The 17,550-nt window shown below is 43.4% G+C and overlaps 1 protein-coding gene across 1 annotated transcript in view; it reads left to right on the top strand.

Annotated features, from left to right (window-relative positions):
* bbox1 (butyrobetaine (gamma), 2-oxoglutarate dioxygenase (gamma-butyrobetaine hydroxylase) 1) overlaps window positions 1-17,550 on the top strand; it is a 236,871-nt gene that overhangs the window by 120,138 nt on the left and 99,183 nt on the right. The window contains exon 3 of the mRNA XM_078549550.1: window positions 9,134-9,332. Within this exon, the coding sequence (XP_078405676.1) occupies window positions 9,134-9,332 (199 nt within the window). The remainder of the gene's footprint in view (window positions 1-9,133; window positions 9,333-17,550) is intronic.

Here is a 17,550-nt window from a genome sequence, read left to right as displayed (position 1 = left end):
TTTTTTCAAAACTTGGCTCTTTTAACTGTGTTTATCGCTTTGGTTGAGGCAATGTTTCGGGAATGCAGCTGAGGGACAACTGAAAATTGCATGCCTTGGACATGCAGCTCAACTGTGCAAGATGATAAATGGTCTTTGTGCGTTCTACTACCATTCAGACTGCAAATTTTGCAAAACACAAAATCCAATTTTACCTAGTACCTTCAGAGTCTGAAGCATATGTTCCTAGGTGAACAAACTAGAGATGTGGAGCCAATTTTGGCCTCAATTAATGTTTCTTTGGCTCTCGGGGACAAACAAAACATTGCTGAATTGGCACCAAAGCAATAAAGTAAAATCCCTGAGCCAAGCTCCTCTTGTTCAAAGTCAAAACCATTCAATTAATCCTGAATTACATGACATCATTCTCCTTACTTGCAGATCAAAAGAAAGTGATGGAAGTATTGCAATTGAAGTGGACATCGCCAGTTATTTGGCTATGCATAGGAAAAATACTTCAGGCCAACGCAGTAAATATAATTGCTGGCACTTCTTGGAGTGCTAGTTATTTTGAAAGCCACAGATCATCTTTTCTTGGCACTAGCTATACTTCTTTGCCCACCATAAATATTGATATTACAGTTTCATGTGAAATTTTAAAATAGAAGCACACTTCTAAAGAATTAAAGATTAAATTTTTTTAAAAAGCTGATATGATTCCTGCATTTGCCAAGATATGTCAGTTTTTGTTTAAAGGGAACTTAATCAAACGCAACACCTTGAGAAATGTCAATTTATTATTGACCTTATTATGATGTGTTACTTACAAGTGATGCCTCTTTTAAAGTTCTTATACTAATTATGCTGTTGAACTAGTGATCCAGAGATCTGGACTAATGTTTCAAAGACATGGGGCTGGCTTTTCAGAGTCAGGAACCCGATGGCCGGATCATTTCTGGGACCCGATCCTGGATCCTGTGCCACGTCAGTGATAGGGACCTAACACAATATTTAAAGACAAAAGCCCTAAGGAGGTGAGTTGGCACCGGATTAGTGCTGCCGGAAGTAGCCTGGAGGCGGTACCTCATGACAGAATTCAACCTGGCCTCAGGATCGGGACCCTGGGACTAAAATTCAGCCAAATGCTTCAGATCGATGACCTTAAGTCAGACCCAGCGCTATGTAGTTGACTCTTAACTGTCCTCTGAAATAGCCTGATAAGCCACTCATCAGTATGAAAAATAATGATAAGAATAAAACTGGGCAAATCACCATGCATCACCCGAGGCACCAGACATGACATCCAGCCCAGTTAACCCTGCAAAGTTCTCTTCACTGACACCTAGGGACTTGTGCCAAAATTAGAAGAGCTGACGCACGGACTAATCAAGAAACAGCCTGACATAGCCGTACTCATGGAATCGTACCTTTCAGCCAGCTTCTCAAAGGAAACTAAGGGTAGGCAATAAATGCTGGCCTTGCCACCAATGCTCACATTCCATGAATGAATAAAAAAATTCCAGATTCCTCCATCACCATCCCTGGTTATAGCCTGTCCCACCAACAGGACAGATCCATAGAGGTAGCAGCATTGTGATATACAGTCAGGAGGGAGAGGCCATGGGAATCCTCAACATTCGCTGTGAACTCAAAACGTCTCATGACATCAGGTAAAATAAGAAAAGCCCCTGTTGATTTCTGCCATCTGCTCTCCCTCAGCTGACGAATCATACTCCTCCACTTGAAAGAAGCATTGAGGGTAGCAAGGGATCGGAATATACTCTGGTTGGGCGAATTCAATGCCCAGTACTCAGAGTAGCTTGGTAGCATCACTACTAACCAATTTGGCCGAATCTTGAAGGACATAGCAGCCACTCTGGACCTGTGGCAGGTGGTGAAAGAACCAACAAAAGGGAACAACCTATTTGACCTTGTCCTTATCAGTCTGTCTGTTACAGATGCAGAGAGGAAGTTCCATCTTTACACTGAGGATACCATCCATCGTCTGGCATAGTAACACTACCATGCTAAATGGGATAGATTCAGAACAGATCTAACAGCTCTGGGCATCCATGAGAGGCTGTGGGCAATCAGCAGCAGAATTGTTTCAATCACAATACCATGCTAAATGGGATAGATTCAGAACAGATCTAACAGCTCTGGGCATCCATGAGAGGCTGTGGGCAATCAGCAGCAGAATTGTTTCAATCACAATCCATAACATCATGGTCCAGCATATCTCTCACTCTAGCATTACATCAAGCCAGGTTCAATGAGGAATGTAGGAATGCATGCCAGCAGCAGCACCAGGCATATCTTAAAATGAGGTGCCAACCTGCTGAAGCTACAAAAGAGAACTGCATGCTAAAAAGTGGAAGCAGCATGTGATAAACAGAATTAAGTGATCCCACAACCTTTGCATCAGATCAAAGCTCTGCAGTCACATCCAGTCATGAATGAAGCAATTAAATTTAAAGGGCATTTTTCACCCAGTTTGCCAATTACGCCCAAAACTGAAATGCTACTCCAGTGTGTTTAGACAGCATCATAGATATTAAAGCATTCCAAGCTACTCAATAAAAGCTATTTTCTGAAACAAGTCTCTTAGTTAGACAAATGTAGCAACATTTAAACAAAATAAAACAAATTTGGGTGCTTGGAGTCTTTGGGGCTTGCGCAGTGCACAGCTTGGATTTTCTCAGAGATGCTCTTGTTATACCATCAAAACTTCACTGGATGTGTGGTAGAAACCCCGATCACGCACATTAACATGCTGCCAGACTTCCAGAATAACTAAGGCAGCGGAGTGTGAACAGCTTCAAGGAAATTCTGGACCAATATTTGAATATACTAATTAATATGTAAAAATTAAACATTGAACTTTTTTGACTGTAAACATGACAGGAGCTTTACTTATTGAGGAAAAAAAAACCATGACTGCATTAATCTGAGAGCAGGGTCTGAAACTTGCAGCTCGTTAAGGATTCACGTGCAGCTTTTGACCTTGATCGACTGAACCCGTTTTAACAGTAACTAAATGATTTGTTTTGTTTTTTAAAAAACTTTTATTGACATTGTACTTGTGAGAAAGTATCATTCAATTAACAACTTTTTGTAAAATGTTATTGAAATGTATCTGTCTTGTTTTTCATAATGATTGGTATTTGAGTAACAATGTTGCAGCTTTTTAAGATATTGAGTTTTTGACTAAACTTTAAAAATTGCTGTTCCTGTTATTAAAATTGCATACCCCTAATCTAGTGAAAGGTCTTCCTCCCCAACACTGCAGTAAATCTGCACAGACAGGTGTTCCAGTAATAGTGCATTTACAGCCTATTGTGTGGGAAAGAAATTGCATTAGAGGTTTTTCAGGAGCAAGAGCAAATCTGAAGCAACATCCAAATTCTTTTTTTAAACGTTTATATCAAGTTACCAAATGTCCATATTGGCTCCCTTATTCACTGGGGAAGTTACAGCAATGCGTGCCTGTTTATCTCATAAATGTTATATTTCATCCCCCTTTAAGAGATTTACAAAATGGCAGCCAGTCAAATAAGAACTTGCAGTTATTGAGCACCTTTCATGATTTCAAGACATTCAAAATGCTTCACAGACAACAAAATACTTACTATGCATTCACACTATGTTTAGAAAGTTATTGCCTCATAGAACAGAATGAGGATAACAATGTACACTAGATGCTTGTAATAATGAACTTATTAAAGCAAAGTTTAAAAAAAAGGAATTTCTTTTTAAACAAAATCTCCTTTGAGTTCACTGCACACCATTTGCAGTTAGGAGGGAATGAAAGTTCTCCACCTGCTCATTTTTCCCATCTTCCCTAAATAGAACTCTTTAAGATCAAGAACTTTCCATAATTTAAATGTGGACACCACCTTTATCTATAACTCCAGGAGGAACAGTGGAGTAGATAAGAATGAGTACATATGAAGCACTGTGGAATTCTTTATTTACATTGTAAGAAAGTTTAATAACTTAAAATAGAAACTGAAAATGTGAGAAATACTCAGCAGTTCTGGCAGCATCTGTGGAGAGTGAAACAGAGTTAACGTTTCAGGCCAATGATCTTTCAGCAGGACCTTTGCAAGTCAACCAACTGAGTCAGAAATTTTGTATGTTTTGATTCTGCTGCAGGATTTGAGCATGTAATTGAAAATGGCATTTCAGTACTGGTCTGAGGGGCTTCTGTGCTGTCAGAGATGCTATGTTTCAGATAAGATGTTGAACAGATGTTTCATTTCCCTGTTCGAGTAGGCAAAAAAAAAAATTCCATGGCATATTTTCAAAGATGAATCAAGGGCGGAATCTTCCATTCTGGAGTCCGGTGGCGGGCAGGAAAGTCAGTGCAATTTTGCTGGGCAGCGGGATGGCTGAACATGCGCGATCTTCCGCTGTTCAGCTCACTAACTGTGCATCCACGAAAGGTGAATCTCGTGGTAGGGCGGGCAGGAAGTCACCCGCCCCACTGTTACCTCATGGGGTCGAAGGTCTTAGCACCATATTTAAATGGCACTTGGACAGCCATTCACTCACTGCAGGCCAGGAGCTTCACATTACTCCTCCCGGGTCCTTGTGGCCGCAGCTCACACTGGGGAAGCTGGCAGGTGTGAGCAACCACGTCCTGACACATAGGAAAGGACCCCGGCATTGCTTTTTGCTCATTTCTAGACAAGAACACCGCCTGCCATACACCCATGGTCAGGCCAATGCTCGCCATTGCAGTGGACCCTGCAAGCCAGCACCTTGACCTTCTTGAGGCCCTGCGGTCTCTTGCTGCTCAGGCTCTTGCCCCCTCCCTGGCCCTGTGCCAACCTCCATCTCCTCATGTGGATGAGAACCAGTACCAAGGCTGGCCTCTATCTAGGCATGATATCTCAGGTGAAGGACATCCTGGAGGACCAGAGCTGGGTTCCTCCCATTCATATATTACTGTGCATGGAGTCATTGCTCTTTGACCAAGGTGATGAGAGCCATGTGCAAGAAGCCTCCCCCGGATACTGTTCCGTTTGCATCCACTACTCTCAAAACTCTATAGAGACCATTGCCTTGGCAGTATAAAAAGTCTAACCGCACGAGCCCTTGTCAGCTATGACCATTCACGCTGGAGGGTGGAGATTTGGAGTCGTGAGTTGGCTGCCTTCCATAGCCGTGCCTCTTGGAGGCATTCACCTCCCTCCCTCCCTTTGTCCCTGCCTCTGACTGCTGTAGATGACAAATGGCATAGAATGAACAGCAGCTCCACACCTTGCTGGGATCTCGATGTTGTGAGGCCCATGAGTCAGGAACATACCTGCTGCTGTGTGGGCTTCACCATAGAGAGGAGAACACAACTGAGCATGGTTGACATACAGTTGCCTCATGATTATCAGAATGTCCCTTTAGCCGGCTAATTATACTCACCTTGAACTCCGCCCTCCCAGAAAGACCCTCCTTCCACTTTGAGGGATCTCACTTACTGACTAACTGCATGGTCAAGGTCAGATTTTAAAAATGGTGCGCATAACCTTCCAGACTCACTCCTCCACCTTCTACCCCCTCCCTGTGACTGACCAACTTCCCCACATCACCCTTGACCCACCCAATATCTCCATTCCTCTCCCCTCTGCCATTCTTGAATGTCCCTCATTACCCTGGACCCTATTATTGTCCACCTACACATATCTTCCCTCCCCCTCAGAGCCAACACCCTTTACCGTCCCTATGCCCATCAAGACCCTGCCCCCTCCTGTTATCCGAGCACCTCCGTGACACCGCCCCCACATGAGAACTTCACCTACCAAACTCTCATCCTGCACCTGCCACCCTACCGCATCCCATTCCCCACTCTGATTGTGATTGTTCCCTTTTAGCACCAGTACCCTGAGTTCACCCCCCAAGACCTGACCAAGGACACCACCAATCCCGCCCTCTAAGACACTCTCTGCACCCTCTTCCCCAGATGTTCCCTCTACCCCCTTCCCTGACACTCTCTCCCCACTTCTCTGGAGATTCTCTACCCTGCACACTCTTTGTCTTCTCTTCCCGCTTAGCCTACCTCCAGCATTTATTTTTTTTCGAAAAATATACTTTATTCATAAAATATCTGAAAGAACATTACAAAAATTTCTAAATTGTCATCACAAAAAGTGCAATCAGATTCAACTTTTACACATGGATCATGAGGTGCTTCAATACAATCAATGAATATTACAATCATTTCAATATGGTCATTACAGACAGTCAGACAGTGCAGTGGTATTGGAGTTATCAACATACATCATGTTGCACTCTGAGGTGCTTTAATACAATTATAATACAATGAGTATTCAATGCAGACATTCATTGTGAGCCATACAGCCCGAGGGGTCTATACCTTTCCCAGCCCCTCGGTGCACTGTGGCAGAAAGGTCTTAGACAGCGACCTTTCCCCATTGCACCTTTGCGGGCGGCTGCCCCAAGCTTTAGTGTGTCCCTCAGCACGTAGTCCTGGACCTTGGAATGTGCCAGTCTGCAATACTCGGTCGGGGACAACTCTTTGCACTGGAAGACCAACAATTTTCGGGCAGACCAAAGAGCGTCTTTCACCGAGTTGATGATCCTCCAGCTGCAGTTGATGTTTGTCTCGGTGTGTGTCCCTGGGAACAGCCATAGAGCACAGAGTTCTGTGTCACAGCACTGCTCGGGATGAACCTCGACAAAAACCACTGCATCTCTCTCCAGACCTTCTTTGCAAAGGCACATTCCACAAGGAGGTGAACAATGGTCTCTACCCCACCAAAGCCCTCTCAAGGACAACGTGCAGAGGGGGTGAGACTCCTGGTGTGTTGGAAGGATCTGACGGGGAGGGCCTTTCTCACCACCTGCCAAGCTACATCTTGGTGCTTGTTGGAAAGTTCTGGGGATGAGGCATTCTGCCAAATGACTTTGACAGTCTGCTCAGGGAACCATCTGACATGATCCACCATCTCCTTTTCCCACAGGGCCTCTAAGATGTTACATGCCGACCACTGCCTGATGGACTTGTGGTCAAAGGTGTTTCGCTGCATAAATATTTCCATGAGGGACAAGTGGTATGGCACGTTCCAACTACTTGGAGCGTTCCGCGGCAGCGTGGCCAGACCCATCCTTCACAACACCGGGGACAGGTAGAACCTCAGCACGTAGTGACACTTGGTGTTTGCCTGCCGAGGGTCTATGCACAGCTTGATGCAGCCGCACACAAAGGTGGCCATCAGGATGAGGGCGATGTTGGGCACGTTTTTTTCCCCCATTATCTAGAGGCTTGTACATCGCGTCCCTGTGGACACAATCCATTTTCGACCTCCAGGTAAAACAAAAGATGGCTCGGGTGATTGCCATTACCCAGGAGTGAGGCATGGACCAGACCTGTGCCACGTACAACAACACCGAGAGTGCCTCACACCTGATGACTAGGTTCTTACCCGCAATGGAGAGGGAGTGTTGCTCCCACATGCCCAGTTTTCTTTCCACCATAGCCACTCGCTCCTCCCAGTTTTTAATGCATGCCCCAGTCCCTCCGAACCATATCCCCAGCATCTTCAGGCCGTCTGACCTGCCAGTGAAGGGGACAAAGAATCGGTCAGCCCAGTTCCCAAAGAACATGGCCTCACTCTTCCCACGATTTACCTTGGCTCCTGAGGCCAGTTCGAAATGCTTGCAGATGTAGATCAGTCTGCGCACCGACAGTGGATCCGAGCAGAAGACGGCGACATCGTCCATGTACAGGGAGACTTTGACCTGAGTGCCTCCATTGCCTGGATCATCACTCCTCTTTTGCCTGGATCCTTCCTGATGGACTCAGCAAAAGGTTCTATGCAACACACAAAGAGTACAGGGGAGAGAGGGCAGCCCTGCCTGACTCCAGATTTAATTGGAAAGCTTTCTGATTCCCACCCATTGATTGAGACGGCGCTACTGATGTTAGTGTAGAGCAGTTGGACCGAGTTGCGGATTCCCTCCCCAAACCCCATTTTGGAGAGCACATCTACCATGTAGGTGTGTAATATTCTGTCAAAGGCCTTCTCCTGATCCAGGCTGAGGAGGCAGGTGCCCACACCCCTGTCCTGCACATAGGCAATCGTATCCCTGAGTAGCGCAAGGCTGTCAGAGATCTTCCTGCCAGGCACAGCGCAGGTTTGGTCAGGGTGGATCACCAACTCCAGAGCAGACTTGACCCGATTGGCGATGACCTTGGACAGAATCTCATGGTCCACATTCAGCAGTGAAATGGGTCTCCAATTTCTAATTTCCTCCCTTCCGCTTGTAGATGTCTTTCCTCATGGATTCTGACATGCTGCTGGCCAGAAGCATACTCTCTTACACTTCTAGCAGGTTTGGTCCCACAGAGCCGAATACAACTCAGCCGGTAAGCCGTCGTTTCCGGGAGTCTTACTGATACCGGCACTCGATATGAGCGAACTTGTGCATGGTCCCCAAGAAGGTGCAATCAGAACTCACTCATTTCAAAGTCATGGAAGAGGTGAAGCTCACCGGGTGCACGCCACTTATATGCAGTCGTAAAACTAAATGTTGTAAATTCTTGCTGGTGGGGAACTTAATTTGGAAGGTGAACTTAATTCCAGCGAAATGGCCTTTTAATAAGCATGCATGAGATGCAAATGCATGCAAATGGAGTTCCCGACATTGTTCGCTGGGAAGCTCGATCTACCTTTACCTCGCCTTGAAAGTCAGGAGAACACAATTCCAACAGTTTATCCCGCCATCGGTAAACAAATTTTTTGCTTCCCGCCAAAGTGCCCCCACCCACATGATTCCTGCTGCTGGCGAGACTGGAAGCTTCTGTCCCAAAACTTCTCCCTGTTTCCTGGCCAACATTCCTTCATTAACCAACATCACACAGATAACTTGCCATTTATTTCATTTGCAGTTACGAGACCTTGCTGTGTGCAAGCTGGTTGTCATAATTTCTTACAAAAATAACAGTGCAACAGTAATTTCTTGATTGAGAAGTGGTTTAGAACGTCCTGAGGGATGTTAAAAAGTGTGCTTATAAATGCAGCTGTTCCTTTTAACAACATTTTATTGTTCATGGTATTCCATTTTGTACTGTTTACTGTAAACCATGTGTGTGAACATAACTTTGAACTAAGATTCTAAATTTGTTTTGAAACAGAACAACAGAATTGGGGTTCAGACCTTCAGATTCCTACTGTCAACTTTGAGGAGGTGCTGGACAATGATGAAGTTGCCTATCAATGGCTGAGAAGTCTCCGTAAAATAGGATTTGTGCGACTAAAGCATGCTCCCACAGAAAAAGGACAAGTGGCTAAACTGGGAAAGAGGATTGGCTACCTGAGGATGACATTTTATGGGTAGGCAAAACAAATAATTCAGACCATTATAACATGTTGCAACAAAATGCCTTTCTCCTGTGTATCTTGGATATAACATACACAATTGTCAATCCATTCAATCAATAAATAGTCATTCACATTTGTGGAAATAATAATGGATCAAAGAAGGAATGCACAGAAGGCTAGTGGTGCAGAATGTTTAGGTGGGATATAAGGCTGAAGGGAAACTTCTTTCAACTTAGTCCATTGTATTTGCTGCTCACTATATGGCCTCCTCACATTGGGGAGACCAAATGTGGACTGGGTGACAGCTTTGCAAAACATCTCTATTCAGTCTGCAAGCATAACCCCGACCTTCTGGTCACTTGTCATTTTAATTCACCTACTTGCTCTCAAGCTCACATTTGTGTCCTCAGTCTGCTGCAGTGTTCCAGTGAAGCCCAACGCAAGATTGAGGAACAGCGCCTCATCTTCCTATTAGGCACTTTACAGCATTATGGACCCAACAGTGAATTCAACAACTTCAGACCATCAACTCTGTCCTCCATTTTCCTTTTCCCCCCCCTAGTGCCAGCCTGTATCTTGTTCTCATGCTTTGCTTTCAGACAGCACTGACCTTTATGCTGCTATTAACACCTACTCTGGACCAATGCTTTGTTCCTTCACTACTACCATTCCCACTCTCTTTGCCTTTTGTTCCATGACATCTTTGTAATTTAATCTCCCCTGCTCTTTAACCTATCCCTGATCTTCCCTTTTTACTCCACCTGACCCTCTCCTTTTTTTCAACAGTGTAAAACCCATCATGTTTCTGCCTCTCTTCAGTTCCACAGAAGAGTCATATTTAATTCTAAGCATAACTCTGTTTCTCACTCTGCAGATGCTGCCAGACCTGCTGAGTTTTTCCAGCCCTTTCTGCCTTTGGACAGAATTTTGCCCTCGGGTGGCGGGCAGGCCCCACTGGCTCGGCGGCGGGCGGACAGCTGATTTTGAGTGGGTGGGCCAGTTAAGGCCTGCCCAGCGGCCTGCCTGACAGGAAGCGCTATTCCCCATCTGTCAAAGTGTGCTCTTTCGCGCATGCGCACGAAAGAGCGCACTGCTCCCTGAGGCAAAGTCCTGTCTCAGGGAGATTAGTGACAGTCCAAAAAGCTTTAAAAATAGAAAAATTAAAAAATTATTAACATGTCCCCCTCAAATGACAATGTCACACAAGTTGGGACATGTTAATAAAAAGGACATAAACTTTATTAGACTTTTAAAACAGACATGAAACCTCATCCCGCCAGTGGATGAGGTTTCATGTATTATCAGGAGCCCGCTGGGGCTCCTGGCCTGCCCGCCCAGCCTTAAGGTTGGACGGGCAGGTCTTTAATTATCTTAATTAGCCTGTCAATAGCTTCAATTGGCCATTGACAGGTCGGCGGACGGCTGATTTCGCTGTCCGCCCGCCTTCCTAAAAATTTAAAGGGACTGGGATGACATCGGGGGTTCCTCCCGACATCATCTCGCGTCATTTTCCCGTCGGCGAGCGGGCCCAGCCCCCAGATCGTCGACGGGAAAATTCAGGCCTTTATTTCAGATCTCCAGCATCCACAGCATTTTGCTTTTATTTATAAAGGTTGGAAGGATTTGCAGAAACAGAGCATGAATTTATAGTCCAGAACAAAAATTTTATATTGAAATTAATTGGGAGATAGGGGAATGAACTAGCAGGATTTATTGAAGGAGAGAAATCTTGAGGCAGAGTTTTGAATGAGGCATAATTTATGGGGAGCAGAGCATAATATGCAAGCAAGGTGAGTAGTCAATTTTGGAGTTGACAAAAGTATGTATTTTCAATTGCAGAGGGGCTGAGAGGCAGAGAGATACACAATGTTATAAAGGTGGAAATAAGCAGCCTTGATAAAATGCGGGCTTTAAAGCTCAGCTTTGGGTTAAAAACGACACCCAAGATTTTGAAATTTTTGTTCATCTCAAGAATATGGTTAGCAAGGGTGATGGGTGATGAAAACTTGGAAGCATTGTGAACTTTGAGGAGTCAGTCTGATTTCGGCGGTGAGCAAGTTATTGAAATAATTCTGACAGGATAAACTTTCACTTAGAAAGGCACAGATTGATCCGGGATAGTCAGCATGGTTTTGTTAGGGGAAGATCGTGTCTTACTAACTTGGAATTTTTTGAGGAAGTAGCAAGGAGGATTGATGAGGGTAGTGCAGCGGATGTTGTCTACATGGATTTCAGTCAGGCATTTGACAAGGTCCCACATGGCAGACTGGTCAGGAAAGTGAGATCACATGAGATAAAGGGGAAGGTGGCAGGTTTCATCCAAAATTGGCTCAGTGACAGGAAACAAAGTGTAATGGTCGATGGATGTTTTTGCAAATGGAAAACGGTTTCCAGTGGTGTTCCACAGACCTCAGTGTTGGGGCCCTTGATGTCTGTTGTATATTTTAATGATTTAGATGTAAATGTGGGAGGCATGATTGGGAAACTTGCAGATGACACAAAAATTGGCCATGTAATTGATAGTGAACAGGACAACTGTCGACTCCAGAATGATATCAATGGTTTGGTTGAGTTGGCGGAGAAGTGACAAATAGAATTCGATCTGGAAAAGTGTGAGGGAATGCATTTGGGGAGGGCAGACAAAGCAAGGGAATGCTCAATAAATGGGAAGTTATTGAGGGACGTTGAGGAAGTGAGAGACCTTGGAATGCATGTTCACAGGTCCTTGAAGGTAGTAGGACAGGTGAACAAGGTGGTCAAAAAAACATATGGAATGCTTTCCTTTATCGGGTGAGGTATTGAATACAAAAGCAGGGATGTAATGATGGAACTGTATAAAACACTTGTTGAGCTGCAGCTGGAATTTTGTGTACAGTTCTGGTGACCACATTACAGGAAGGGCATAATTGCTCTGGAGAGAGTGCAGAGGAGATTTACAAGAATGTTGCCAGGGTTTGAAGATTGCAGCTATGAGGAAAGATTAGGTAGACTAAGGTTGTCTTCCTTAGAACAGAGGAGGCCAAGGGGCGACCTAATTGAGGTGTATAAAATTATGAGAGGCCTAGATAGGGCAGACAGGAAAGACTTGTTTCCCCTAGCTGAGGGGTCAGTTACCAGGGGGCATAGATTTAAGGTGATTGGTAGAAGGACTATAGGGGACATGAGGAAAAGCTTTTTAACCCAGAGGGTGGTGGGCATTTGGAATTCACTGCCTAAGTTGGCGGTTGAGGCTGAAACGCTCAACTCATTTAGAAGGTACCTGGACCTGCATCTGAAGTGCTGTAACCTGCAAGGCTACGAACCAGGTGCTGGAAAGTGGGATTAAAATGAGCGGCTATTTTCTTTTTTCTCTTTTTGTCCAGCACAGACACAATGAGCTGAATGGCCTCTTTCTGTACTGTAACTTTTCTATGATTCTATGGTGGAATGGGTGAACAGGTGGCAGATGAAGTTCAATGCAGAGAAATGTGAAGTGATGCATTTTGGTAGGAACAGCATGGCAACAAAATAAAATAAAGGGTACAACTCTAAAGGAGGCGCAGGAGCAGAAGGTCCTGGGTGTATATGTGCATAAATTATTGAAGGTGGCAGTATAGGTTGAGAAAGCATACAGTATCCTAGGCTTTATTAATAGGGGCATAGAGTACAAGGGCAAGGAGGTTATGTTGAATTTGTATAAGTAACTAGTTCAGTCTCAGCTAGAGTATTGCATCCAATTCTGGGAGCTGCACTTTAGGAAGGATGTGAAGGCATTAGAGAGGGTGTAGAAAAGATTCATGATAATGGTTCCACGGATGAGGAAGTTTGGTAATAAGGATAGATTGGAGAAGTTAGGCCTGTTTTCCTTGGAAAGAAGGCCGAGGGAGGAATTGATAGAGGAATTCAAAATAATGAGGGGTCTAGACAGAATAGATGGGGAGAAACTGTTCTCACTCGTGAAAGAATCGAGAATGAGAGAGCACAGATTTAAAGTAATTAGCAAAAGAAGCAAAAGTGATATGAGGAGAAACTTTTTTACACAGTGAGTGGTTAGGGTTTGGAATGCACTTCCTGAGAGAGTGGTGAGACAGGTTCAATTGAAGCATTCAAAAGGTAATTAGACTGTTATCTGAAAAGGAAGAATGTGCAGGGTTATGGGGAGAAGGCGGGGGAGTGGTACTAGGCAACTTGCTCATTCAGAAAGCCCATGCAGACATGATGGACCAAATGGCCTCCTGCACCGTAATAACTCTTGTGATCCTGTGATTCTGTGAATCTGCAGCAAGCAAGTGGATTTTCTGAGGAGACAAAGATAATGGCTTCATTTTTGCTGACATTGGACTGGATGTTGTTGTGACTCATCTATGACTTGATATCAGACAAATAGTTTGGTAGCACAGAGAATGTTGAGCAGTTGAGAGAATTGGACATTATCCGTGAACTTGTGCAAGTTGACCTAAAACTGTGGAAGATAAAGGATAACCTGTGAATACGCATGGTAAGGAAGGCAAGGATGGACCCTGAAGAGTCATAGGAGTGGATATTGCAGGTGAGGGAATAGAAACCATGGCTGGAAATGAACTGTCTGCATTCAGAATGGAATCATGCAAAGGTAGCTCCACAGAGCTGGATAAAAGAAGAAATACTGAATTAATGCAGGGTGAGGAGGGAAACACAGCACAATCACATTCACAGAACATGCAATTCATAACCAGAAAATGTTGCTTCAATGCTACAGAAGGACAGAATCCAGAATGAATAAATTAACACAGGGACTTTAAGCAAAAACAGGCATGCAGCTGAAAGACAGAGCCTTAATTTATGTATTTATATCATGAACTCTAAGAAAAAAAGGAGAGTTGGAGATGTGGTAGTAGTTGCACAGGAGTGAAGGTTGAGGATGATTTTTGTTAAAGGAGGTAATGGTAGTGGTTTTGAAGGAGAGAAAAATGGTGTTTGAGAAAGAGGCCCATTGGTGGTCTTTTGTAGAATGGGAACTAGAAAAAGAAGCTGTGCTGCCAGGAATCAAATGGTGGGACAGGGGTTGGGTCATCGGGGGAACTCTCTTGGAGCAGCAGGTGAGTTTCTTGGGTGATTTAAGCTGGGAGAGGGTGGCATGATCAGTGCAAAATTGCAAAAAGACGGGGATGCTTGACTAATGTGAGTGCAAGATCTCAACAGGTCCATCCATTTATTGTTTTTATTTGTTTAAGTTAATTTAAACAAAAGCTTGGCAGTTAAATGTTCCCTGGTGCATTCTCCATGGCAACACCTCTACCAATCAGAGTCCACTTGCCAACCTATCAGCACTCTCTTTTCATGCAGAATAAATTGTTGTTCCCTTTGAGATTTGGTATTCTGTCCTGATAAGTGCAAGACAAAAAGTTTCGACAGCACGTCTCTTCTCAGCAATACTAAAATAAAATAATTTAAAGAGTAAACTAAAAAGGTGCAAATTGATTTTTTGAAATAAGCTAGTCTTTTGTACGGAACAAAAATGATACATTTTAGCAGTTGGATGTCATATAAAAGAGTTATGGGTTACTCCAGTTCAGAATATATTCAAAAAAACAAGTTCTATTTGTACATGGAGCCTGTAACTCCACCACCTCTTCTTCACGCAGCCTCAAATATACACACACTAATTTCTGTGCCACGACATGTATAGAAGAACAAGAAGTTTTGTTCAACATGGTTTGTATTCAGCAGCAGTCCCTGGTGGCTACTTTGTCCCGTGCTTACTCGATTATGAATCTGGTGATGAAAACCTTGGAATGTGTTAATGGTGTTATTCACTAAAGAGTTGATTTACCTTCTGACTTCAATATACCTTTTGTTGTTGTGAATAAGGGTTGTTTCTACTGAACTGCACTAATATTACAGGTTTAATAATGGCCTTAAACTAGAATTGAAGGAATATGTACGCAATCCCAGATAAATTCACACTGTTAAAATTTGCAATTTAAAAAAATAATTACTTGTTCATTTATCATTTTCTTGGCTAGCCTCATGATGCACCCACTCTAACCATGCCACAGTGTTGTAGTTAGACTTAACATTTGCATTTTTAATTTTTAACAATTTCTTGCATGGAAAGTTGCTGAAAGTGCAACTGTAAAACATCACAGTGAGGGAAATTGTGTACATGGAACCTGACTGAACAAGGGAGTCAACTGTATAGCTCCTTAACCAACCAAATCAGATAGAAGAACTGTGAAATTGACAGCACAAGGACTGGGAAAGAAGTGTTGATCGGAGTGGGTGAAGGCAGAGAAAGAAATGAAGAGAGGGAAAGATAAAGAGAGAGGAAGAAAAGAACCAAAGAAAAAGTGAAAATGAACATTTGTAAAATCTAACCATAATTAAAACTGAGGAAAATGATACTCCACACTTGTAATAGTTAGCTTGCTGTGGCGGAAATATTTAATCATACATCTACTCCTTACCTGAGTTTGACCATTATTAACCATGAACACCATTAGCTTCAATGCTATTTTGGCAGTAAAATCAGGGCCAATACCACCATCTAGAACATGTTTTTGTCCCTGCTCCCCACTCTACTTACTGTCTGTGTTCTGTATATGGCATTGTCTCAGCCAGCTGCATCAGAATTTATTACAGTAAATAAAATGTACTGAAAAGAAACTTTTAAATTGAAGCCCCAAATTAGAGATTCCTTGAAAAGGGCTGCCTACTCGTGTTTAACAGCTTTTTTCTCTATGAAGAAAAAAAATGTTATAAACAAGAATCAGGCTTTCATTAGGTGCCCAAACACTGGCTAGATGAATATGAAATTCTGAGAAACATGTTTTAAAATGTTATTTATAGAGTTGCATAAATACAAACATAAAACTATGATAAAGCTGTTGCCTGTATGCTGGAGTAATTCATTCAGATTTCTTGGTTAAAGAGCAATTCATTGCTATGTTGACAGATAAATAAAACTTATTTACCGTAGCAACAATGAAAATATTATATCCTGATAGCAGCAGTTATTACGTTGGAAAACACATGATTATTTGGTTCTTCCAATTTAAATAAAATTAACCGTAATCTGGAAATGCAAACTTTTCTGAATACTATATGGTTAATTTACTCTGTGCCAAGATATTATAATCCCAGACGTACTGGGGAGACAGACTTTGTCTTACAATAGTTAGGCACGTGGAACAAGTTGTTTTGACAATATCTGATGGAAGTACAGGACCATGAGTGAAACTTTGCCTACCATTGTACTATCGGCACCATACTCTATTTAATGCAACTAAGTAACAATGGGCAGAATTTAATGCAGGCGACGGGGGCCTTTCCCGCTGGCTAGATAACTGACTAGGTGGGGACCAAAAATAATGACTTCAGTCTTCCGAATACTTAATTGGAGGAAATGTCAGCTCACCCAGACAGCTGAAGTAGTCTGACAATTTAGAAACAGTGGAAGGATTGAGAGAGGTGGTGGTGCGGTAGAGCTGGGTGACTTCAGTGTACATACGTTTCAGATGAAGTTACCCAGAGGCAGAATGTATATGAGAAATAGGAGGGGGGTCAAGATTAGATCACTGGGCGACACCAAAGGTAATGGTGCAGGAACAGGAAAAGAAGCCATTATGGGTAATTTGGGTTAATCTCTAGCTAAGACTGGATAGATAAAATGGAACCAGGAGAGTTCAGTCCCCCCATCAATCCCTGCCGCCCCTTCCGCCAACCTCCCCACCCCCTCCCCCCCGCCCTACCCAAGAGTCACATAAGATGTCATTTGTGACTTTGACAAGAGCCGTTTTGGTACGTTAACAGGGCAGAAACTTTATCAGAGGGATTCAAACATGGAATTCCGAGAGAGATGGGCATGATTTTTGGACGCAACAACACGTTCAAAGACTTTGGAGAGAAAAGGAAGGGTGGAGATGCGATGGTAGCTTACAAGGATGGAGGGGGTCAGGGGTGTTTTTGACAGCAGATTTGAAGGAGAGAGGAACAACACACCTGAACAGAGAGAACTGTTACAATACCATCTAACTTGGGAGCCAGGAAGTGGAAGTTAGGTAATCAGTAGCTTAGTGGGAATACGATTAAGGCAGGAGCTTGACTTGCTAAAAAAGGCAGCCATGGATGACTGAAGCAGTAAAAGAATAAGAAATAATAAAATAAAACTAAAAGAAAAACCATACAAAAATGCCGAAAGAGCACATGGGCAAGATACAATGAACAACAAAAGGTGAGAAGACAGATGGTAAGAGCAACAATAAAGGAACAT

The sequence above is a fragment of the Cetorhinus maximus genome, chromosome 9 (assembly GCF_964194155.1).
Source record: "Cetorhinus maximus chromosome 9, sCetMax3.hap1.1, whole genome shotgun sequence".
NCBI lineage: Eukaryota > Metazoa > Chordata > Chondrichthyes > Lamniformes > Cetorhinidae > Cetorhinus > Cetorhinus maximus.
Note: the sequence above shows the minus strand (reverse complement) of the source record. Positions and strands in the feature narration are given on the sequence as shown.